The sequence below is a fragment of the Martes martes genome, assembly GCF_963455335.1.
Source record: "Martes martes genome assembly, chromosome: 10".
In the NCBI taxonomy this organism is placed as follows: Eukaryota; Metazoa; Chordata; class Mammalia; order Carnivora; family Mustelidae; genus Martes; species Martes martes.
Window position 1 is genome coordinate 108,557,629 of NC_137898.1, and position 25,815 is coordinate 108,583,443.

At 38.0% G+C, this 25,815-nt stretch overlaps 1 protein-coding gene across 1 annotated transcript in view; it reads left to right on the top strand.

Annotated features, from left to right (window-relative positions):
• Positions 1-25,815, top strand: part of ARHGAP20 (Rho GTPase activating protein 20) — a 122,193-nt gene that overhangs the window by 82,335 nt on the left and 14,043 nt on the right. The window contains exons 5-10 of the mRNA XM_080816178.1: positions 4,501-4,542; positions 5,422-5,506; positions 8,388-8,465; positions 10,792-10,858; positions 13,102-13,290; positions 25,397-25,575. Coding sequence (XP_080672304.1) covers positions 4,501-4,542; positions 5,422-5,506; positions 8,388-8,465; positions 10,792-10,858; positions 13,102-13,290; positions 25,397-25,575 — 640 coding nt within the window. The remainder of the gene's footprint in view (positions 1-4,500; positions 4,543-5,421; positions 5,507-8,387; positions 8,466-10,791; positions 10,859-13,101; positions 13,291-25,396; positions 25,576-25,815) is intronic.

Consider the following 25,815-nt stretch of genomic DNA (forward strand, 5'->3'; position numbering starts at 1 on the left):
GATCATGACCTGAGCCGAAGGTAGAGGCTTAACCCCCTGAGCCACCCAGGCACCCCCAAATCTTCTAATAAAAACAGGCATATCATTAAATTTTATTATGCATTATTGGCCTACCACAAGATTTTAAGAACTTGTTTGGAAGAACTGTATGTTTTTATCATTCTCTGCATATCTTGTTTTCCATGACAGATTTCTCCAGATAGTATCATCTTCTGTTGCTTGATCTCCTTGGAGTTACAGGTGAAAGGAAGTAATATCTAGTAAGGGGCAAAACCACATGATGTCTTTTATTATTTTTTTTCTTTAGTGGGAGAATGGCAGGAAGGGTAGTGTGGGGAGGGAAGGAGAATCCTCAAGCAGAACCCCTGCTGAGTGTGGAGCCTGATGCAGGGCTAGATCTCACAACCCTGAGATCATGACCTGAGCCGAAACCAGGAGTACTTAACCACCTGAGGCTGATATCTTTAATTAAGGAGTTTCCCTTTAACTTTCTAAAAAAAAAAAAAAAAAAAAAAAAAAAACAGAAAAAGAAAACATGAAAAGACTTAGAAACTGTTCTAGACCAATCGCTAAGGAGACGTGATAACTCAAGGCAATGTGTTATCCTCGGTTGGCATCTAGGATAGAAAAAGGACATTAATGGAAAAACGCAAAGTCTGAAGAGTCAAGAATGTGATTAATAGTAATGTACCAATATTGGCTTCTTAATTTGACAAGTGTGCCATTGTAAGAGGATTACTTCAGAAAGCTGAAAGGTATACCAGGGCTCTCTGTATTATCTTAGCAAATTCCTGAAAGTCTCAACGTACTTCACATTTAAAAGATTATTTTAAAAAACAAAGTTGTGCTGAAGAGTTTTGGTATGGCAGAATAAGGCCTTAACAGACTGACCACCCTACAGATAACAAGTGTGAACTCTGAACAAAATACAAACAACAACCATGTAAAAAGGTTCTACAAAGTGAACACAGTTGTCAGATTTTGAAGAGGAATTGAGACTTGGAAGGAGGCACCAGCAGGGGTGAGTTTCCTGTGTTTAAGGCATTGGCCCAAGGGCAGGCTACAGTCATATCATTGTGCAGGGCAACTAAACTGATAGAAACCGCCAGTCTTTCTGGCCAAACAACCAGACTACAGGGTCTGAGTCAACCACAGCCACAGGAAAGTTAGGGGGGGGATCTCAGAAAAGGAGAGTATCAGAGGAGGGAAACCCCAGATTTTGTATGTAGATTCTACCCACGTGTGAGACTGATTGCTGGAGACACATGGAGCAGACTCAAAGCAATTTGAAGCTAATGCTAAAAGAACTGAAGCAAAAACATTGACCCTGCAAATGTAACAGCACTCAGTCTACAAACAAAATATTCACAACATCCAGAATACAATCTAAAATTTCTTCGCATACAAAGAACTAGAAAAGATAATCAATAGAGGCTAATCTTGAAGTGATCTGTGTTGGAACTCTCAGAAAAGAACTTTAAACAAACTTTTTAATTGTGCTCACTAGGTAAAAGGAAAAGCCAACTGAAATGAATGGAAAGATATCTCAGTACAGAAATAGAAGATATTTAAAAAAGCCAAATGAAAATATTAGAACTGAAAACTGCAGTATCTTAAATTTTATCTCACTCTGTCTCTCCTCTCTCTCTTTCTCTCTCTCTCTCTCTATATATATATCCCTTCAATTGCAGAATGGAAATGAAAGATGAAGGAGTCAGTGAATTTGAAGATACATCAATACAAATTATCCAATCAGAAGAATAGAGAAAACAGACTTTTCTTTTTTTAAATTTATGTACTTCTCTATTTATTTGGGAGAGAGAGAAGCAGAGGAGGAGTGAGAGAGATAATCTTAAACAGGTCCCACAACCAGCCCAATGTATGGCTTGATCTCATGACCCTGAGACCTGAGCCAAAATTAAGAGTCAGATGCTTAATTAAGTGACCCAGGCACCCCAAAACAGACAACTTTAATTCAAAATGCATCAGAGACTTGTTAGAAAATACCCAAAGATACAATATACATGTAACTAGAACTCCAGAATAGGAGAGAGAGGGAATAGGACAGAATTTTTGAAGAAATAATAGTCTGAAAATCTCCCAAGCTTAGTGAGATATACATATAGATTTAGTAAGCTCAGTGAACTCCAAATAAGAGTATGAAGAAAATTTCAGCTAGTCATGTTACAAACTGCTATAAACCAAAGATAAGAGAAAATCTTAAAAGTAGCCAGAGAAAAACAACACATTACATATAGGAGAACAATAATTTGCATCATCGTGGCTTTTTCATCAGAAACTATGGCAATTTCAGAAGACAGTGGAATGGCATATTTATAAAACTTTGAACCTAGACTACTATATCCAGCAAAGATAGCCTTCAATAATTAAAATTAAATAAAGATTTTTTTTAACTCTAAGAATTTATTCCACCAGAACTTTGCTACCAAAAAAAAAAAAAAAAAAAAAAACCCAGAGAAGTTTTTTTAGGAAGGGTTGAAGAACATCAGAAATGATATATATCAGTCAACATTAAGAAAAATCTAGGTCGTAATCAGTTTAAAATGTCATCAGGATAGCAGCTCAAGAAGCGGGTTCTCCTAACCAGTCACTAAAATATCTATAAAGAAACCAAAAATGTAAAGGACTAATAGCTTTGAAATCTAAGACTGATAACTGCCACAATCAGTGAGTAATTCCCAATTGTGTCAAGGGGAAAACACAAGAGACTACATAAATCAGTCTCAATGGGTTAACCTGACACACTTCATAAGTTGTTTATTTTTGAAGGAATGCATGCTGTGTATTCAAACAATGGAACATCATACAGCAATGAGAATGAACAGTGTAAAACCACATACGGTAATATGGGGAAGTCTCATAAACATAGTGTTGGATGAAAGAAGCCAGGACACGAGATAGTACATACTGTCTGGTTACATTTATGATAAAGAAAACATAACCATCCTGTTCTGTTAGAAGTCAGGATAGTGGAGGGGTGCGCCTGGGTGGCTCAGTGGGTTAAAGTCTCTGCCTTCGACTCAGGTCATGATCCCAAGGTCCTGGGATCAAGCCCCGCATCGGGCTCTCTGCTCAGCAGGGAGCCTGCTCTCCACCCCCCTCCTGCCTCTCTGCCTACTTGTGATCTCTGTCTGTCAAATAAATAAATGAAATCTTAAAAAAAAAAAAAAAAAAAAAAAAAAGGAAGTCAGGGTAGTGGGAATTAGTGCCTGAAAAGGAGCACAAGCAGTCCTCCCGAGGTGATTTTCTATTTCATAATCTGAGCTTTAGTCACGTGGGTGTGTTCAATTTGTGAAAAATGCTCAAGCTGTACACTTAAGCATTATACAACTTTTCTGTGTATCTTACGTGTCAATAAAAAGTTTTAAAAATATTAAGTGTTTTAAAGAGCCTATTTCTTCAGCTGCTTTGAAGAAAGTTCACAGGTCCAAAGGAAACTCACCTATTTTTCAACACAGTTTTTTTGCCAAATAAATCCAAGATTTGACACAAATAAACCTAGAAAATCTTCTGTTTGGGAAGGGTGAATATATTAGAAGTTTATAGGGAACTGTGGAGGGTGAAAATTGGATGGTCAGTAAAAGAGATGTAGTGTACTTTCAGATGCCCAGTCCTGGGAGTTGTGTATGGAGAAAATTGCTAAGCAACAGATTTAGAAACAAATTACAAATACTTGTTAAGTGTATTTTTCTGGAACAAGAAAATAATAAGAGTTTCCAGCTTTGTTGAGATTAGAAATATGGTTTAAAACTGAGTAACAAGACCATATAGAAATAAACACTGAATTATTTTCAAGTTTAAGAATTAAATGTAGCCATAACTTCAGAAAAATTATTACTAGTGATTTAGTTGTAAATGAGTTGATCTTAAAAGATTGTAGTAATTAAGAATATGTTTTCTGTGAACTAATTCACTAAATTAAAATCCTGCTATATGTATAAATATTTCTTTTCCCGACAGGAAAACTGGTTTCTGGGCCAAGATATTTCCAGCAACATGCCAAATTTCTCTTTAATCTCTAATCTCAAATTGAGCACATTTTCTGTTTGTATGGCAGTTAAAGCCACGATTAGCCCAGTTTCACAGACGTGGAAACGAGCTTAGAGATATGAAGTGATTCACTCATGATCAGGTAGCTTTGCGTATGTCTTTGAAGCCAGGTGTTAGATTCCAGATCAAATACTCATTCCGCCATAACAGTTATACTTATCAAAGAGCCATAAAGTAAGAAAATGGCCCAGTCTTGGATCCATTCGGAGGTTTGACTAGACTGTGTGGTTTGACTGTACTTGATTGTGTGGTTTTCCATGATTTGGTTTTCCCTGCGGATTCTCCAGAGCACAGTTAGGCTGGAGCTGCCCTGGTGTGTCGCTTCCTCAGTAACAGCTGCTAATATTTTGTCTGGATTGACAGTCTCGGATACATTAGCATAAGTGTGTTACGTGTTTAATTTTTTCCTCCTATTTTCTTTGATTGCAGTTCTCCAGAACAAAAGGACAAATGGCTCTCTCTCCTTCAGAGGTATTTTTTTCAGTATAACATATTCTTAATCTTCAACCTGTAGTTAAAAGAATTAAATTCTTCTATGCAGAGATGTGCCCCAAACTATTCCTCTTTTCCTTAGTAGAAATTATTCATCTGTCCTCAAAATAAAATAGTTTGAACTGTACACAGCTACTACTTACTATAAACAGTGTTCTCTTTGGTACATGTATTCCTTACTTTCTAGGAAGGAGAACATTGTGGTATGGTTAGACAGAAATAGTAATCTCTCCCATTTCCATGTCTCCAACCTACCATTTGGAGCAAACAGTTTCCTCAGAAACATGTATTAGGTTTCCATATATGGAAGGTTTTCTGCCAAGCACCTCAAAAATCAATTATTTTCCTCACCTTTGAATATACAGACTAAATGGTCAATCAAGGTTTCTCTCTTATTTCCATAACCCTTTCCTCCTTCCTCCCCTTGCTACCTTCCTAAGGGAAGACTTACACTCCACCGGAGAGATAAATGAGAAGTAAAAGGCCACTATCTTGGTTTGGTGTAATAAAATATATATGCTTCTGTACTTGTCAGTAAGTTTCCAGGCCTGTCCAGGGAAGGGGGGAAGCTTGGAAGACAAAATGCCACCCAGAGGTGCCTAAACCCAACTGTGCTTCTCAAACCTCACTGGGAATAGATCTCCCATTCGTTTTTGTGCCCTTACCTGATGTCCTGAGAATTTGATTCTCTTCCAACCCATAAGTTAATCCAATTTTGCTGAGTCTTTCCATCTGTCTTTTAAAACGTAGCATATAAGTATATTGAAAATATTAGCAAAATAAATTGATTTTAAAATAAACCATTAGCAAAATCCATCTGACTCAGTGTTGTTTTGGGTTGTTGTTGCATTTGATTAGATACATCAATCTAGAGAAAGAGAAGGACTACCCGAAGAGCATTCCCCTCAAAATCTTCGCCAAGGACATTGGGAATTGTGCCTATGTAAGTGTTTCTAAGCCAGTAAATTAAATTCCAAGTCCCTGCATAAAGCAGAGCACCATGGATGAAAAGAGACAGGCAGACAGACAGACAGACAGAGGATGTGCTATGGAAGGCAAGCATTTAGAAATACCGTTGTGGGAAAATGCATTTTCCTGGGTCTATGTATGTCTTTGTATATGCAAAAAGTAAACCCTAGAGAAAATGACACAAGAGAAATTCACATGAACTACAGTATTTCATACTAATCCTCGGAAAGAATATTGCTTGTCAGATGTCTCTTTCCTCCCTCTGGCATTAATGTTTTTCAGGAGCCTTTCAAAAGCAGCTGCAGAGGCTTGTAGTAAAGCCATTTTCACAAGGATATAGTTCCTATTAGTATGAAGCAATTTCTTCCAACTTGTCACTTCTTAAGTAGAAGGTGGTTTTAAATAGTTCTTCATTCTATGATTCTGTCTTCATTCTATGAATTTTTAGGAATTGAATCCCTTCGGTTAACAAATGGATGAGCTAGGAGAGAGGACATTTTTAAGGGATCAGTATGTTTCTGCCTCACAGTTTTTATCATATTGGTCAAATAACAATTAAGCTTATTTAGCCTTAGTTATTATGTATAATTTGATGACCGGAAATATAGAATAAATGCCAAGATGTTATCAATGATGAACAAAATGGAAACTTATGGATGTTTTTATGATACTATACATTGCCATACTTCGCAACAGCTCTGGGTCACACTGAAAAAAGATGTAGTACAAAACAGTTATGTTTCGGCCAAAAGCAAAAGTTATGCAAATGTTCTGACATGAGTGCCAAATGTCACTGCTTGGAGGAAATACTCAAATTTTTATGGTGTGAAACTACAAAGATCTACTGTAGCAAAGTAGCAAAATACAAACAAATAAAAACCCACCTCTATTTTGCTGCCAGCTTTGATTTCAGTTGTTGTGGCAATTGGTTATAATTAGGATATTCATGGAAAATCCCTTGAATTTTTTTTAACATTTTCAGTGTGTGGAAAGTGTGTGCTTCAGAAAGGCCCAGAGTTCCATTCTCTTTGGAAGAGAAGACAAGAGATGTGGTCAGGTTGGACACTCTGTTTTTATCACTAGTACCCTGGTTACCTCAACAATGATAGGACACACTGTCCTTAGCTCTCTGAAGTTACATCATGACAAGAGTCTCCTTTCAGGGAGCTCTGCTTCCAGAAAGAGTGATTCCCCCCAAAATAGGAATGTATGTATGTATGGAAAGCATTCTTTATCCTTGGCCTTTAGTTATACACAGCCTGTCAGTGAATTCTGCTAACATGGGGGAAAAAAGCCACATTTTCATTTTTGTCTGTTTGCTTTATTTGTTTACTAGCCAAAGAAGACTATCTGCAGAAATTCATTTGTTTAGTCTGCCAGGAAGGCAGGCAAGGAAAAACACACACCTATAATTAGTTTTGAATGTATGTGTCTAATATTAAGAAAAATCACTGTCTTAGAATCCAGATACATTAGGTGACTATTGGTATTACAGGAAAGATTCTTCATTTTACAAAAGACTCATGAGAGAATTTCTTTAAAATTTAATTTAAGGATAGGTTTTCAGACTTTTAAAAAAAAAAGCAGATGCCTTTCATAAAATTATATCTCAAGTTAAAGCCCAACGTATAAAACATCTGTGCCAGTCTGGTAGAAGACAGATGCTGGGGTGGGCGCTCTAAGCCCTGCCTGTTGGCTTCTGAGAGACTTTTGCCTAATCTTTGGAGTTCAAGAGCACAATTTGAAATCAATTAGCAAACAAGTTTAAGAGGCAATTTGTCATGTCAAATAATAGGCTCATAGAGGAAAAAAAATACTATAATGGAAAGATAAGGGGTGAATGGTCAGTGGATTTCACTTAACATTATTCTTATAACATTTTTGTTTTTATATCATTTTGTTTTTGCCTATACTACTTATTTATACCATTTAAGTCCTGTCAGGGACACAGCCCTAATTGCTGATTCATCTGGTAATTACAATATGTAAAACCTATCTGCATAGTAAATCCTTCTTTTTTGATAGGGTAGCATTGTCTTACATTTAAATGTCTTAGAATTCAGTGAACTCTATATAGATACCCCCCAAATCTTGTTAATCCCTTTTTTGTTTGTTGCAAACTGTTTTTAAGTAGTAATTTCTAAATGTAGTTTAGCACAGAGCTATCAGAGATCTATTCAATAACAGAGTTGGCAACAGAATTAAGCGTTCTAAAATTCTCAGCCCTGTTTGCCAGATTCACTGGTATTCAGGTATCTGCAGGTTTCAACACTGAAAATCTTGGTAGCCACAGTGTTTGACATAGTGCTCCATAAATAGTAGTTTTTAAAAATTCTAAACTTTAAATGTCTTTTTGTAGCCAGTTTTTATTCTGATTTTCCCTCAGCTTCTTACCATCCAAAGAAATGACTATGAAACCCACACTGGGAAAACAGTGCTCAGGAACAAGGAGAAAGTGATCCAGTGCTCTCTCATTACGGAAATACAGTTTACAATTATGAGATGATACAGAGCACTGACTTCACTAGATTTGGGGGAGGTAGTTTGGGAGGTGGTCCATGTACTCTCTCTCATGTGTGGTTAATCTTTTTCTTTCTTGCTGAAGGTTTTATATTTTGTGAGCTACAGATTCTTTATACTAAAAGAAATAGATGTTTTATCAAAAGGCATAAGATATAATGGAATGAAAGTAAATTATCATCAAGGGCTTGTTGTTCTACTTAAGTCATGTACTTTACGCTGTTAACACTTGAGATCAAATTTGCCTTTGGGTAATCATTTCATAATAATTATTTATTCACCTGATTTAATACTCTTTATTTATAACTACATTTCTTATTTCTTTTTTTCTGCAGTCTAAAACTATAACAGTAACAAATTCAGATACAGCAAATGAAGTTATCAACATGTCACTACCAATGCTAGGGATAACTGTAAGTTACTCTACTATTCTCAATTAAAAACAAACTTTGATACTTTAGAGTCATATAAATATATCCCTTTCATCATAAGACAGCTAATTACTAGTGATACCAAATTCATGTTTTATTCCTAAAAATGGAGAAAAATAAGGACAGTAAAACTTTAATACTAGATGCTACTTCTTATTGACATAAGACTTACATGAACTCGAAAGCATAGTACGATAAGGCTATAATGTTAGAGTGATAATAATATGTATTTTTACTGTGTATGCTATATACATATACAGATGGAGGGGTTTCATGGTCTAAGATTCTAATGAGAAAGTTCTAACCTCCTTCCCACTTGTCTCTCTGTGACTATTCTTTCCCTCTACCTCTATCTCCTTTTCTGATTCTTCTCCTTTACCTAATTATTCTCCTATGATCCCAAGATTCCATCCATCTTAAGATGATGAATTCTGAAGGATTTGCTCTATAGTAGAATGTATACGTGAAGAACCTATAGCTAGAATTTATATTCACTGGCTGTAGATCCAGAAGGTGAGATGGCTGGTACCTCTAATGAATTGGTATATTAAAAAACAAGCTTTGAGTTAAATTGTGAGGTTAAAGAGCTTTAGTGTGCATACCACCTGTTCCCCTGTTTTGCATTTAGCTTCTGCTTCTTTCTGGTTTTGGGGCCAAGGTAAGTTTTTGAAATTGTATTAATGGAGAAGATTGGTGTGTTTGAGGATGAGGTAGGGAGAACACTGGAAAGTTCTCATCTCCCCCTTATCAGTAGATAAGCACCACACAGTGGGTCTTATATTAAAAGAAATAACTTTCAGAAGGTTGGAAACTAAAGGAAGCACTTGAGTAATGCCATTTCTTGAGTCAGATTCTCTCTAAATATGAAAGCACAGTATTACTATGATGTAACATGTCACATGTTTTGGGTATGCCATAGTTTGATAAGTTACATTTGTATTTACTCAGACACGGTACTATCATAAGCCCTTAAGCACTCAGAGAAATCAAACTTTAGGGTAAGAAATCTGATTTTTTTTTTTTTTTTTTTTTTTTTTTAGAAATCTGATTTCTTTTGGTAAAGGTTGTAAAGATGTAAGATAGGATTAGATTTATATACACTGGGAAGAAAGTGAGTAGTTTAAGGGAAAGGAAAGGAAACTAATTAATGACATGACTTATTTTATTTATGCTTTTCCTTTGAAAAAAGTGATCCATCTCCTGAGACCAAAAATATTTCTATTCATTATAATTAAGAATTGAGGCTATTTGGTTATACTCTTCTATTCTAAAGGACTATTACAATGTTTTCACATACTACCAGAAAAAAAGGATTTTCATTAGATTGCTTGTTCTCCCTATTTGCAATAAAATTTTATGATTAGAGGACAGGGACAGGAAGTGACAGAGCACAGGAGGGGGCCAGAGGCTGTTCTCCACAGCCGGGACCTTCCATGATAAGATCAGGACCATGATTTTTAATCAAAAAATAAAGGCAAGAATATTGAATATTACCAATCTCTTCTAGTCTCACTTAAAACATGTTTACTCTATCCTCTCCTAAAGGATACAGCAAAGTCTACATAATTTAGTATTATGTCTTCCAAGTAAGATTTTTTAGTACTGCTGGACTATAATTCTGCTAGTGAACAATTTCATTGTTTTCTATGACTGGGCCTATTCTCTAGACAGAATTCTTGTCCTTTCTGTTCCCAGGGCTGGACTTGCCCAAAATAAAATCAGTGTAGACTGTGCCAGCTACCTATCTCCTCAGAGCCTCTTGGTCATTCCCCTTCTGCTCAGAAATAGCTGAACTAATAATCAGCCTTTGAGATTTTAGTTTTTCATCTCAGGCACAGCAGGGTTTTGGCTTTCTGAATAACAAGGATGTCTTTGCAAGGGCTTGCTGGAGATTAAGTCCTGTATTCTCTGAGAAGTCCAGAGACACAGCAGAAGTCAGGACTCCAAAGAAGAGATTAACCTTTTAGAAAACCAGAACATTTCTTTTTGCTTTGTAAAGAGGTCTATAATTTTACGTTCTGTGGGCTACCCATAACTGCGAGGGCCTGCTTCCATTGTGGTCTGTGGACCCCTTGTCATCACTAGGGAAAAGGGGCAGAAGTCCTGAGTCCTCTGCTAGGGATGAGACAGGGGAAGATAGGGTGTAGCAATTAACATTGCCATCTTCAGAAACTGTATCCACCCCCATGAACCTGAATAGCATTTACAGCAACCCCACTTTTTTTCAAAACATAAATATGGCCCCCAAAAGTGTACTTATTTCATTACCAAACATGAAAGAATTATCATTACTTCTTTTATCCCCAAGGGCTCTGAGAGAGATTACCAGTTATGGGTCAATTCTGGCCGAGAAGAAGCGCCGTACCCACTTATTGGTAAGTTTCTTCAAAAATCTAAGATGAGATTATGATTCTAAATGTCTCAGAGAGTTGGTCAGGTGGTCCTAAATGTTAAGCACCATCAAATATTAAATCTCATATATCTGTTTATTCATTTGATACATACCTAACAGCCATTTCCCAAGTGCTAGGCAAGTGCTGTCTCTTCACGCAAACAGCTAACAGTATAGTTAGTTGAAAAGAGAAATGTAAATTTCTCTCTCTATTTTTTCACTTTATAAACTGCTATTTTGCAAATCTTTTTAAATTTTTTTTTCTATAAGAAACCAATATGTATTGGTATTCCTTTTCCCTATACATTTATTTTTCACATTCAATTCTTGAATTTCCTATTCCCTTTCCTCCCTATGACATTGCCTTTGGGGAAGACTTTCTATACTCCAGTCATGCCTCTTAATTGATCAGTGCTGTTCAAAACCTGCCCTGGGCATCATAATGACAATGAGATTAACCCATTTAGAGTCCTAAAAATATTCACTGACTTATCCACTGGTTACTATTTCTCGACTTTGCTATTTCTCTAGACGGATTTTCCAGCATTTGTTCTGAGGAATTAATTGGTTAATAGATTACATCTCACCTTGTTTAAATTATTCAGCTAAAAAATACTTCTTGATCAGTAAGGTCACTCCATGTGGTTAACAGAAATAGAGCAATTGAAATAAAGGACAGTATCTGTAGCAGATCTTGAGATAATGACAGTAATAATGATGAAGAGGATGATTTCTGCTAATAATCTTTAAATGCTCGCTATCTGCCACATATTGTGCAAAGCATATCATATGCATTATCTCATGTAATCCTTTCATTTACCTGGGAGAGCATTACTTTGTAATTCAGGGTGTTTCAAGTGATCTGCATAATCTAAAACCAAACCTTTCTGTAAAATATGCATTCTCAACTTAAAGTAAGCTGTCATGTACATAGCTGAGGCCAAAATTCACTGCATTTCTAGATTCTTTTTAAATGTCCATAAAAATCACTGAGTAACCAAGTTGTGAAGAAAATCAAATAAATACTTAAAATAATTGTTTTCATAAAATATATTAATTAAAACCATTTAGATGTCAGCTTTTGGGCTTTAAACAGCTTCAAGCTTCATTGATAACTCACTAAAAAAAGAGAATAATCATGGGACATGATTTAGCAGCAGTTGTCCATTGTGTATTTCAGTAGTGTGCCTTGGAAACTTCAACTCTAGTTTAGCTACAAGCTTTTTTTGGGGGGGGGGCTTAATCCCTGGGAACAGCTGTAATGCTCGATATTATTGGAATGTTGATTTTGTGTACCTGTGCTAGATGGAAAAGGAAAGGAATAGTTCACAGGGTTACATTCAGTGATAGATGAGGAGTAGAACAGAACTTATTCTCTGTACTTAAAAGAAAAAAAAAGGCAGACCTACAGCACAAGAATACTTGAAGGTTTAAGTTAAGAAAACGCAATCGCTGAAAATATTAAAGAGCAAAAAGTCATGTTGCGGCCAGACGTCTTGGGTTTAGTTCTAGTTTGTAGATTACTTTTTGAATCCTGTTTCTGTGTTTCACGTGCCCTGCTACAGTCTTCCTTCTGATTATTGCCTGTGAACACCACCTTCAAAGGGCAGCAGTGGGAAGGAAGCATGAATCAAACTAGTCCTGATTCTTTGGAGTAACTCTGATGACCTAACTAATAAGAAGTAATGAAATGTCTTTTTCAGACAGACATCTTGTGTTGAATAGTGATGCTTGAAATACATGGTTCTTTGCCCTTATTATTTAAATTTTATTATAAAGTTCACTTACTTGATCTTTATCACTGTGTGATGAGTAGAGTCAATGTTTTAAACCGTGAGAGATGTCAAGGACTTGCTGAAGATTTACAGATATAGTTAGTGTCAAAAGAGGACTAGAGTACCTTAGAGAGTCCTGGATGCAAACATAGGAAAAGTCAACATCCTGCAGCTCATAGACGAATCTGTGCATTCCAAAGATGCTCTTTAAAGATTTTTTTTCCTTTTGCTTTTTTCTGACTCCCCGCCCCCAACCATCACCTGCTTAAAACTACATTGAAGGGGCCACCTGCATCGTGCAGGGTCTCCAAGTGTGGGAGCACGCAGTGATCACGGAGACCTCTTCACTCCCAAAGTCCCAGGAGCAAACGACAGTGCATTCTCGTATGTAGCTCACATGCTCGTGGGGCTGGTCAGCCTAACGTCTACATTTAGATTTTTCTCTGTGTAGGGCATGAATATCCCTATGGAATTAAAATGAGCCATCTTCGAGACACTCTGCTCCTGACACAGGGATCGAAGGACTCTGGCACGCCTTCCAACCTCCAGGAGTCCCTCCTCATGGAGCAGCTCCCCCGGGAGACACAGTGCCAGTTCACTCTGCGGCCCAGCCGCCTGGCCATGGCCCAGCAGCTCAGTGGTGAGTGGCTTCTCCTCCTTTGTGGAGACTGTTTGAACAACAAGTTTTATTCTTGGGAACAAAGTTAGTACAAATGCATAGCCCCCAACCTTTAGCCAGATAAGGTCTTTTCTTCTTTTTAATTTGCTGAGTGTTTTGAAGGAAAAAATGGAGTTTTAGAAGATAATTTTCTAAATGAGCAGTAGACATGACTGACTTGGAGTCAGCAGTGAGTAGTAGTACCGTCTGTTTCTCCTTTTTTCCCCTTCCTTCCCCTTTAACCTGTGCTCACTGCAACGTCCAAGGCGCTGGGCCATGCTGCAGGTGTTTTAATGCCTTCTTTGTGCTGTGATACATTGCACTGTGTGTTCCCCTCAGTGGTCACATTGTAAGCAGGAGCCTGTCCATATCCGGTGTCTGGACACTGTGATGCCTTGCATGGATCTTAGAATGGATAAGTCTGGGAAAATTAAGATGATTTCCACAGAAATCTCTCCTTGGTCTACTAATCTAATCCGAATTCTCTGTGAATATAGCTATCTCTTTTATGTACTCCCTAATAAAGACTCTAGAATGATAAAAATGATATTGAACATAAGAGGACTATTGTTTACCCTAACCCAAGTTTGAGCTTTAATCCCTCAGTCTGAAAGTGAGACTGTATAGGAAATAGGAAATGTATCATGCGGGTAATGGGAGTGGGGTTGCAGGTCTGTGGCCGCCTTAGTGGTAAAATACCACTGGAACTATAGTTTGATCTCAGAAAATAACTGCTACAAATTTGTGTAAGAATGGAAATCTTGCTTCTTTTACTTTTGACAGCATGAGAACTGTAAAAATAGTTCAACGTTTCTTGTGATTAAATGTCAGTTGTTTCAAAATGTACCTTTCAAAAGTTTTTTTATGTAAGCATTTTTTTTGCCTTGTAATTTAGGTTGAATTCATTAAGAAACATCCCAAATTTGCAGTAAAAACTAATTTCCAAAGCCATTCACCACAAAGAAAATTCTTCTCATTCATAAAAATTTCAATCTCAGCCCTGAGTTCAAAGATCACTATAAAACTTTACCCCTCTTTAGTCACTGAGCTGCCATGTGATAATACAGGTCAGGCTCTTCAGCTTCTGTTTCTGAAAGAAATTCACAGAATTGGCAGCGCGTAAGTCCAGGAGAGTGAATGAAGTTTACCTGGACACTACTGATCCAGTAACACCTGATAGATGCAAATATTTCCTGCATGGTACCACTGATGAATAATACAGTGAAAAACCATAAGCATTAAACACTACATTTTCACAGGCTTTGTACATTTGTTAAATTACATCCTTTTCCGCTCCACACACTTTGACTACCATAGCAGATTCCACTTCAGGCTATACTGAAGTATTACAGTTTCTCCAATTTTTTTAAATTATTCTCACCTATAGTTGTTCCATGCAGACTAGTCAAGGCTAATACCTCAGTCACTTCTAATGAAGCACTGACTTCTTGAATAAACAACTGAGTAGTATGTATTGGTAACATCTGCCAACTCATCAAGAACCAAGGATAGTGGCTTGAAATAGTATCTTGGTTTTTTTAGTTTCCTATTGATATTACTGGGAATGTGCTCAACTATTCAAGCAGCAGTTCTCACCATAAGGCTAATAGTCTTTTTTTTTTTTTTTTAAGATTTATTTCTTTATTAGAGAGTGTGTGCACATGCACAAGTGGGGGGAGGGATAGAGGGTCAGAATCTTCAAGCAGACTTCCCGCTGAGTGTGGAGCCAGATGTGGGGCTCAGTCCCACAAAACCAGAGTCAAAACCAGGAGTCAGATGCTTAACTGACTGAGCCACCCAGGTGTCCCAGAAGGCTAATAGTCTTAAGTCTAGTTTTTCTGTACACATCTCTTCATCTATTGCAAGCACACAAAATAAGCTATTCCCCATTGGTAAATGGCTTTCCTTGCATTACTAATAATTAGCCACTCAGAAACTGACTTTTATTGGAACCTCATTTTTGTTTGTTTGTTTTTTGGGGGTTTCTTGTTGTTCTTTTGGGGGAGGGGGAGAAATTCCGTAGTGCTGAAATGCTCCATTTTAAATATTCTGAATTCTTATAATCAGTACTTTCTTCTGAGTTGGGACTATTGTGATGAGTTCTTAGTATGATGATGTCAGCATATATTGTATTCTTGTAGCACAGTTGTCATATTATTGCATGATTAACACAATGCTCTGCCATTTATTACAACAACAAAGTCATCCACACTGCTCTGTCCTTAAAAGCTCAACACTAGACATGACAGGTAATAAAACATTAATATTTTACAGTATCAGGATATACAAGGCACTCAGAACACTATCCAGATATAAATCTGTCACTGTAGTTTGCTGTATTGAGCGGCAATGCAAAGCAGTGAGAGCACCACTGATGGTCGTTGTCAGGACTGCTCCGCTCTGCCATGGAGCATGAAGTGGAAGCAGCCATGGACAGTACTGCATAAGCGAATGAATGTAGTTGTGTTCCAGCAAGACTGTTAGAGGTAGTGGTCAAATTTGAATTTCATGTAATTTTCATGTGTCGCTGAATATTCTTCTTTTGATTCTTTTCAACCTTTAAAAAACATAAAAACTTTCTAGACTATCCAAAGAGAGGTGGCAGGCCAGATTTGGCCCATGGAGCATAGTTTGCTTCCTTCAGATGTGGAATTTTGTCAAATGCTTTTTCTGTGTCTATTGAAATGATCATATGATTTTTATCCTTCATTTTGGGAATGTGGTGTATCACATTGATTGATTTGCCAATGATGAACCATCCTTGGATCCCTGGAAGAAATTGAACGTGTGTGTGATCCTTCTGATATATTGTTGAATTTGGTTTGCTAATATATTTGTGAGATTTTTGCATCTCTGTTCATTAGGAATATTGGCCTGTAATTTTCTTTCTTGTGTCTTTTATCTGGTTTTGATATCAGGGTAGTGCTGGCCTTTTATTTTTATTATTTTTTTATTTATTTGAAAGAGAGAGATAGTGAGACAGAGCACAAGAAGGGGTAGGGTCAGAAGGAGAAGCAGACTCCCCATTAAGCAGGGAGCCCGATGCGGAACTCAGTCCTGGGACTCCAGGATCATGACCTGAGTCTAAGCCAGTCGTTTAACCAACTGAGCCACCCAGGAGCCCAGTGCTGGCCTTTTAAAATGAATTTGATAGTGTTCCTTCCTCCTATCTTTTGGAAGACTTAGAGAAAGATTTGTATTAATTCCTCTTTGCATATTTGGTAGAATTTCCCAGTTAAGCCATTTGGTCCTGGACTTTTGTTTGTAGGGAGGATATTAATTACAGATTCAATCTCCTTGCTTGTAATTGGTCTGTTTAGATTTTCTATTTCTTCCATTTTTCAGGTTTGTAAGGTTGTATGTTTTTAGGGAGTTATCCATTTCTTCTAGGTTGTCCAATTTGTTGGTGTATAATTATTTCTGGAAATCTCTTATTATATTCTGTATTTCTGTAGTATCAGCTGTAATGTCTCCTCTTTCCTTTCTGATTTTATTTATTTGAGCCTTCTCTTTTTCTTGGTGAGCTAGCTTAAGATTTGCCAATTTTCTTTATCTTTTCAAAGAAGCAGCTCTTGGTTTCATTGATTTTTCTCTAGTCACTTTAGTCTCTGTTTCCTTTACTGCTCCTCTGATCTTTGTTATTTCCTTCCTTCCACTAACTTTGGGCTTGGTTTATTCTTTTTCTAGTTCCTTGAAGTGTAAAGTTAGGTGGTTTACTTTAGATTTGTCCTATTTCTTGGATAGGCATTTATTTCTATGAACTTGCATCTTAGAACTGGTTCTGCTATGTCCTGTAAGTTTTGGTATGTTGTATTTGCATTTTTATTTGTCTCAAGGTATTTTTTATTTTTATTTTAAAAATTTTTGTCCTATTAGTTTTTCACTGGTTGTTTAATCTCCACATATTTATTAATTTTCCAGTTTTCTTTTTGTAATTGATTTCTAGTTTCATTCCATCATGGTCAGAAAACATGCTTGGTATGACTTCACCTTTTTAAATTTGTTAAGACCACTTTTGTGGCCTAATATAAGATCTCTCCTAGAGAATTTTTTCATTTGCACTTGAGAAGAATGTGCTTATGCTGTTCTGTTTGGATGGAGTGCTCTGTATATGTTAAGCCCCTCTAGTCTACCATGTTATTTAAGGCCAGTATTTCCTTATTGATTTTTGGTCTGGATGATCTGTCCATTGATTTAAGTGGGGTATCAAAGTCCCCTACTGTTAGTATATTGCCATCTACTTCATTCCTTTAGGTCTGTTAATATTTTCTTTATATATTTATATGCTCCTGTTTGGGGTATATAAATATCTACAAGTGTTACATCCTTTTGTGGATTGACCTCTTTATCATTACGTGATACCCTTCTTTGCCACTTATTACAGACTTTGTTTTATAATCTATTTTGTCCAACGTGATATAAGTATAGCTTCTTCAGCTCTCGTTTGGTTTCCATTTGCATGGAATATCTTTTTCTGTCCCTTCATTTTCATCTGTGTTTGCCCTTAAGTCTGAAGTGAGTCTCTTAGATGTCACAAATGGATGACTCGTGAATTTTTTTTTAATCCATTCAGCCACTCTATGTTTTCTACTCTAATTGGAACTTTTAGTCCATTTGCATTTAAAGTAATAATTGATCTATGTGCTTCTTGCCATTTTATTTTTTTCTGGCTGTTTTTTATTTCCTCTGTTCCTTTCTTCTTTTCAGGCTCTCTTCCTTTGTGGTTTGATGATTTTCTTTAGTGGCATGCTTCAATTCCTTTCTCATTTATCTTTTGTGTACCTACTCTGGATTTTTGTAGGGTGGTTATCACGAGGCTTACAAAGAACAAATTTATAACATTCTAGTTTAAGTTGATATAAGTTTGGATACTTTCTGAAGCTCTACATTTTTACTCTACCCCTACTGTGTTTTATGTTTTTGTTGTGACATTTTACATCTTTTTATCATGTGTAACGCTTAACTAATTATTGCAGTTGGTCATTCTTACTACTTTTGTCTTTTAACCTTCATATTAGCTTTATAAGTGATTAATCCACTATCTTATTATTTGTTTGCCATTACCACTGAGAGTTATATTTTTCTATGTTACTAATTAGTTATCACTAATTAGTGCCCTTTCTTTTCAGCTTGAAGAATTTCCTTTAACATTTCTTGTAAGGCTGGCTTAGTAGTGATCAACTCCTTTAGCTCTTGCTTTTCTGGGAAACTCTTTATCTCTTCTTTAATTTTGAATGATAACTTTGCTATGTAGTGTATTCTTCTTCTTCCTTAGAAATTTTTTTCTTTCAACATTTCAAATGTATCATGCTACTCCTTCTAGGCTGCAGAATCTCTGCTGAAAAATCAAATGGTTTTAAGGGGATTCCCTTTATGTAGCAAGTGGTTTTTCTCTTGATGCTTTTAAGATTCCCCCCACCCCGTCTTTAACTTACAGCATTTTGCATTTTAATTATAATATGTCTTTGTATGGGATTGTTTGGATTCATCTTATTTGGAACTCTCTGGGATTCCTGGATCTGGATATCTCTTTCTTTCCACAGCTCAGGGAAGTTTTCAGCCATTATTTCTTCACAAAAGTTTTCTGCCTTTTTCTCTCTTTCTTCTCCTTTTGGGAATCGTAAATTGCAAATTTTGGTCATCTTGATATTGTCCCATAACTCCCTTTAACTGTCTTTACTCTTTTTTTGTTCCTGTTTCTTTTTGCTGCTCAGATCAGGTGAGTTCCTCCACCTGGTTTTCAGGTTCACTCATCCTTTCTTCTACTTCCTCTATTCTGCTTTTGACCTCTTCTACTGTGTGTAGTGTTTTTTTGTTTGTTTTGGGTTTTTTGTGGTTTTTTTGGTTGACTTTCTATACTCTCCACCTCTGTGATTTCTGCTTAGAACTTTCTTGTATTTTCTGTCTCTTTTTTGAAGTTCTGCATTTATCCATTGTTTTCCTGAGTTCAGTGAGCATCTTAATGACCATTACTTTGAACTCTTTATCATTACTTTTTTTTTAAGATTTTATTTATTTATTTGACAGACAGAGATTACAAGTAGGCAGAGAGGCAGGCAGAGAGAGAGAGAGAGGAGGAAGCAGGCTTCCTGCCAAGCAGAGAGCCTGATGCGGGGCTCAATCCCAGGACCCCGAGATCATGACCTGAGCCGAAGGCAGAGGCTTAACCCACTGAGCCACCCAGGCACCCCAAACTCTTTATCATTACTTATCTCCACTTCATTAAGGTTTTTTTTTTGAGGTTTTATCTTTTCCTTTGTTTTTAATATATTGCTGTGTTTCTTCATTTTGCTTAATTCTCTGTACAAGTTTCTATACGTTAAATGAAATAGTTACCTGTCCCAGTTTTGAAGGGTTGACATTGTGTAGGAGATGAACCTTAACATTCACCCCTGCCCTGGTTGTTGGTTGTCTCTCAAACCTCTGTGATTGTCCAAGAAGCTTATTTCATTGTTATCGTTAATGTCTCCCAGTAATCAAGGGTATGCCAAGACCAGTCAGTGTTCCAAAAAGAAGGATCTCATTCAGCACCCAGATTTAAGCTGATTGGAAACCAGATCCCCAGGCAGCAGCTTTTAAAGAATGCAAATATATACAGTGCTGTGGGACCACAGGCATACACCCTGCTGGTCCCTAGAGCTAGGCCATCTGAAGGTGTCCCCTAGGCAGCAGTAGCAAAAGTCAGGGCTCCAAATGCATGTATAAGCTTCTTTCAGGGAGATAGTGGTGACCTGCAGGGAAGCAGAGGGGAAGTGCAGAGATGGTGTCTCTTATCCTATGTTCCTTGAGAATACCTTCATAGCCTCTAGATGTGTGCCAAATCTGAAGCCAGCCCCTAAAGTTGAATTTCCAGGACTGGCAAGTAGGTCTCTTTCACAGAAATCATGGGGGTGTGTTTCAGTTAGCTGCCTGCAGTGCCCAGGGTGTGGTAGTTTGCCAAGAACTGTCTCTGCCTATTATAATTTCATGGGACCCAGAATTGCAGGTCCCCCTTGGCCTCTAGTACCACGCAATCACTGGGCATCCCCAGCATGACAGCCACAAAGACTGTTCACCAGAAGTGGGTATCTCTGGGAGATGCTAGCCCTTGAGCAAGCAGAAGGAGAGCAGATAGTATCCACTGGTTGGAGCAAGGCAGAGGGGGAGTGCACAGATGGCACTTGCCCAAAAAGATGGAAGAAAAGGAAAAGGAAAAATAAGAAAAGAAAGAAAAAAGAAGAAGGTAAAGGGAAATAAAAAGAAAAATTTAAAAAGAAAAAAATATGGTACCTGCCAGCTTTAGTTAGGCAGAGGAAGAGTGTAGAAGATGGTGTCCACCAGCTGGAGCATAAAGATGGCACCCGCTGGCTGGGAATGTGTGTGTGTGTGTGTGTATAAAATTATAAAATATATGTATATAATATACATACCTGTTAGCTTTAGCAAGGCAGATAGAGACCAGGAAGCTTCCACTCCCAGAGAGTATCCCAGTGGGTCTCTAACCCTCAGACCAATGCTTTAAAATTAGGAAATGAGTCTCTTTCACACAAAGTCTGGGTGCTTTTCAAAGAGCTGCTTCTATACTGGGCTGTGGGGTCGAAGAGTCTGCATATGGGCCTTTCAAGAACCATTCCTCAGTTTGGCATGACCCTCTGGGTCTCATAGCTGATGACCCTGGTGGTCATCAAAACCATATGTTTAGGGACTCATCTCTCAGGTGCCAGCCAGTCTTACAAGTTGGGGTGTTTAATGTGGGCTGCAAACTCATTGCTCCTCAGGGAGAAGCTCCAGGTTTTGAATTTCTTCCTAATTGTGGATCACATGTCAGGGGGGATTTTATGGTGAGATTGTGTCTCGGTCCTTCCTACCCACTTTGGTGTTGTTTCCTTCTCGCCGGCCCAGTGTGAAGGTGTTGCTCCACCAGTTTTTAGGGTTTTTTAGAAGTGGTTCCATATATAGCTGTAGACTAGGTGTGTCCATGGAAGGAGAAGAGTTCAGGATCTTCCTACATTTCTGTCCTGCTAGGACTTTTTTTTTTTTAATTTAAATTCAATTAGCCAATATATAGTACATTATTAGTCTCAGATGTAGAGTTCAGTTGCATATAACACCTAGTGCTCATCACATCACGTGCCCTCCTTTATGCCCATCACCCAGTTACCCCATCCTCCACCCATCTCCGCTCCAGCGACGCTCAGTTTGTTTCCTGTGGTTAAGAGTCTCTCATGGTTTGTCTCCCTCTCTGATTTCTTCCATTCAGTTTTCCTTCCCTTCCCCTGTGGTCCTCTGTGTTGTTTCTTATATCCCACATATGAGTGAAACCATATGATAACTGTTTCTCTAATTGACTTATTTCACTCTGCGTAATACCTTCCAGTTCCATCCACATTAATATAAGTGGTAAGAGGGGTGCCTGGATGGCTCAGTGGGTTAAGCCTCTGCCTTCAGCTCAGGTCATGATCTCAGGGTTCTGGGATTGAGCCCCACATTGAGCTCTCTGCTCAGCGGGGAGCCTGCTTCCCCCCCTCTCTCTCTGCCTACTTGTGATCTCTCTCTCTTTCTGTCAAATAAATAAATAAATCTTTTCAAAAATATATAAGTGGTAAGTATATGGCTTATGGCTGAGTATAGTCCATGGTATATATATACCACATCTTCTTTATCCATTCATCTGTCAGTGGACATCTGGGCTCTTTCCATAGTTTGGGGTGCAGGTGCCCCTTCGGATCACTACATTTGAATTGTAGGATAGCTCTATTTTTAACTTTTTGAGGAACCTCCATTCTGTTTTCCAGAGTGGCTGCACCAGCTTGAATTCCCACCAACAGTATAGGAGAGGGTTTCCCCTTTCTCCACATCCTCACCAACGTTAGTTGTTTCCTGTCTTGTTGATTTTAGCCATTCTGACTGATGTGAGGTGGTATCTCCTTGTGGTTTTGATTTGTATTTCCGTGATGCCAAGTTCCATCGTGCTAGAATTTCTAATTAAGATTTTTTAACTATTTTTCTAAAATAATTTATAAACACAAACTTTTAAGAATTGTAACTTTTTAACATTCAGATCCCTAATTTAAGCATGAAGAAACACTAACTGGAATCTTGCCAGGATTGTTTAGTTAAGCTAGATTTATATAAATTTAATTTCCTCTACAATTACATCTCCCTTATTTTTTTATAGTAATAGCATGTTCTTTCATCAGCCTTTGACATTTAGAAAGTAAGAGCTATACATTGAAAGCTCTGCAAGAAAATAACTTTAATGAAATTTTTTTTCTCTCGGTCCCAGAGTGAACATGAACTCTAAACGTGAGTGTTGTGCATAACAAAAGGCATGGCTGCAGCTGAAAGTGTTTATGATGAAGTGCAGGCCTCGATTTCTACTTGCTCTTCTGTCAACACTCATAGGATAGCTGGGTATATAACTTTATGATGAGGCATTTTTCCTAAGAAGTGTGTGAAAGCTAAAAAGTCATAAATCTGATAGTTTTAGAAACAGTGAAACCAGGTTAAATGCAAGGAAACTAGACTGAGTACAACTGCTCAGCACACTTATTAAACGAGCGTTTGCAGATTGACATTGGTAAACACAGGAACCTCCCTCCTGGGTTTAAGAATGGATTTCGTTTCCTTCTCTGTTTTTTAAAATGGCAAAGATTGGGAATGTCAGTGCGGGAAGTGCTCTGGTTAAGCAGTCTGGTATTCCTTTCTGTCTGCACACTTTCCAAAGGATGTTTCACTAAATGGAGAATGGATTTGAGGAGCGGGTCCTCTTTGTGGGGAGGAGATGGGTGTCTTTGCAGCTTTAGCGAAGACTGCTGGGACCCCCAACCTTGCAAAGCAATACTTTAACATACATTATCCTTCTTAATCCTCTTAATAAGGCTTTGAGGTATAGGTCATACTCTCACTTTAAAGCTGGCAGAACAGGTGAAGTAACTTGCCCACATAAGTGTCTGAACCAGGAGTCTAACTGAGCTCCTGATCCCAGAGCTTTATACCTGGATGTACGTACACTGGCGAGGCACTCACTGTATTCGAAAGAAGCCAGAGGTGGAAGACAAGATGTTATTTATTTGATTGTCTCCCCACAACTTGGTGTTCGTGGTGTTTGGTTTAAGATGTTTATGCTGAGGAAATAAAATGCTAAGGGACTTTGGAACCAAACAGTGTAAAACACTTCTATAAAATTCTTACTTGAAATTAGCGTTTGACATTGATGACCATTTCCACCCTGAAAAGATCATCTCCTTCAGTGTCCCGTTGTTGGGGACTGTTGACCAGCTGATCGTCACCTGCGGTAGCATGGTGGGCCGTCAGTGACACACGGCAGAGTTGGATGACTAAGTCCCACACATTGTCAATGGAGAAAATAGCATCTGATCCTGTGTGGGCACCACCTGAATGTCATACCACCTCCGATCTCAGTTCCGTTAGTCTTAATCACGGGGCGTTTTGAATCTGCCTCACACATGTGCTTGGTGGCCCAGCCAGAGATTCGGGCAAAATTTATACACAGTATCTGGGGCTCCCATATGCATTCTTTTCTCCTTTCTGGGATTACACACACACATGCACATGCGCACGCATGCACACACACGCGCGCGTGCACACACACACACACACACACACACACACACTTTCCGGCTGCTGTGGTTACCTCCATCTCCATTCTGCAGATTTTTCAAGCCAGCGAGAGTGCAAACTTCCCGAGGCTGTAGTGACCCTACCACCCTGGAGCCTGTCCTCAGACTAAAAGCTGTAAGAAGGGGAAACTTCCCCTGCTGCTGTGCCATTCCCTCTTGCAAGTATCAGACTTTTACCTCCAGTACCCACCTTCTACCAGCCACTCTTTGGTGCCTTTAAGTAGGCTATTGTATTCTTAAATTTCATTTAGAGTTTAATTTCTTATCTGTGTGTATGTGCTGGGGGTTGGAGGATGGCAGTGAATGGGCCCAAAAGAACTTTAGAGAGCTGTCTTTTTATATATCAAATCCTGTGCAAATCCATCAACTTTCAAGTTAAAATTAGATACAGATGACATCAAAACTGTTGAGCACTGTGACCTCACAAAATCATGATTCACTGTCGACCTTTCTTCTGCCTATTTTGTTCATGCTGTCCCTTTCCATCTAAATCTCTCCTCAATTCAATTACTGCTTGAGAATGATTTACTGAGTATTTACAAGGTGCAAGACACCATGTCAGGTGCTCTATTGAAATTTTATTCATTCAGAATCCAGATCAAATGCATGTTCCTCCAGGATCGCTCCCTCCCTCTTAATAGGTAGATGTGCTTTACCATTCTTCTGAATGTCTTGGGTACTTTGTCCTTCCCTTGCTTCTCTCCCCACCGTCACCAGACCTGTTTCCCCCGTTAGATTATAAGGTTCATCATGGCAAGAACAAGTCTCACTCATGTTTGCACACATCCATGCTACCTTAAACATGCTTTTTAAAGTCCAGAGCCAAAAAGATACCTTTAAAAAAGTCTTTGCAGTGGAAAGAAGGATGAGGGGTGGAAATGTAGAACATTAGCTTCCTGTCTTTGTTTTCAGCAATAGAGAGGGACATAAAGTAATAAAGCATTATTTATTTCTAGAGAACATCCTAATAAAAGACAACTCTTGGTGTTTTTCGCTCCTCTTCCTTTTCCTCTTCTTTTTCCCCTTCTCTTTCTCCCTCCTCCTTTTCCTCCCTCTTTCCTTCTTTTTCTCACCATTTAATTGTGGTCTGATTTAATCTTCAACTTCTTTGTATGCCTCGTCTCATTTTAAAATAAGATATGTGTGTTAGTATGAAACACCTTTTTGCCTTGGTACAGTAAAGAGAGGCTTTTCTTTGCCTTTGAAAATTCAGTGACAAAACTCAAGTAAACAAACCAGTGATGTTCCAAAAATGGGATAGAGAATAATCCAAATATTTGATTTTTCCTTAATTTATAAAATATTACCATGCAATTTCTTAGATTAAATTGTCAGTAACAAAGGATATCTATAAGCATTTTTCTCATTGAACCATAGAAATGAACAACATCCTATAAGTTGGAAACTGTCAAAATAAGACTAAGTGAGTTAAAATAGTTTTCCTAATAATCTCACTTCTTCCTTAGACTCAGGTCAGAAGACATTTAAAAGGAGGAGGTCTATCATAAACTGGGCCTTCTGGCGTGGGTCCAGCACTCACCTGGATAACTTACCGGTGTCGCCAACATCCCCTGTGCCGGGGCAGCTCTTCGGGGTCTCTCTGCCAAGTATTTGTGAAAATGACAATCTGCCCAAACCTGTCCTGGTGAGTCTCGTTAGGGCCTGTGACACTAATGGGAACAGAGAACCCTGGGAGGGAAATCTCTTCTTAAATGGAAAACTGTAGACATGGCTTTGGCTTTGGATGAGAATTTTATTGTTACTTCAAAGGAAAATAATCTGATTAAGCTATTGCAGAATCCTAAGGGAGACATAAAGAGGAGAGATCATGGAGGCTGCTGGTTTCAGGAAGGAGCCACGTAAACCTGTTCAGATAAATCAGAGT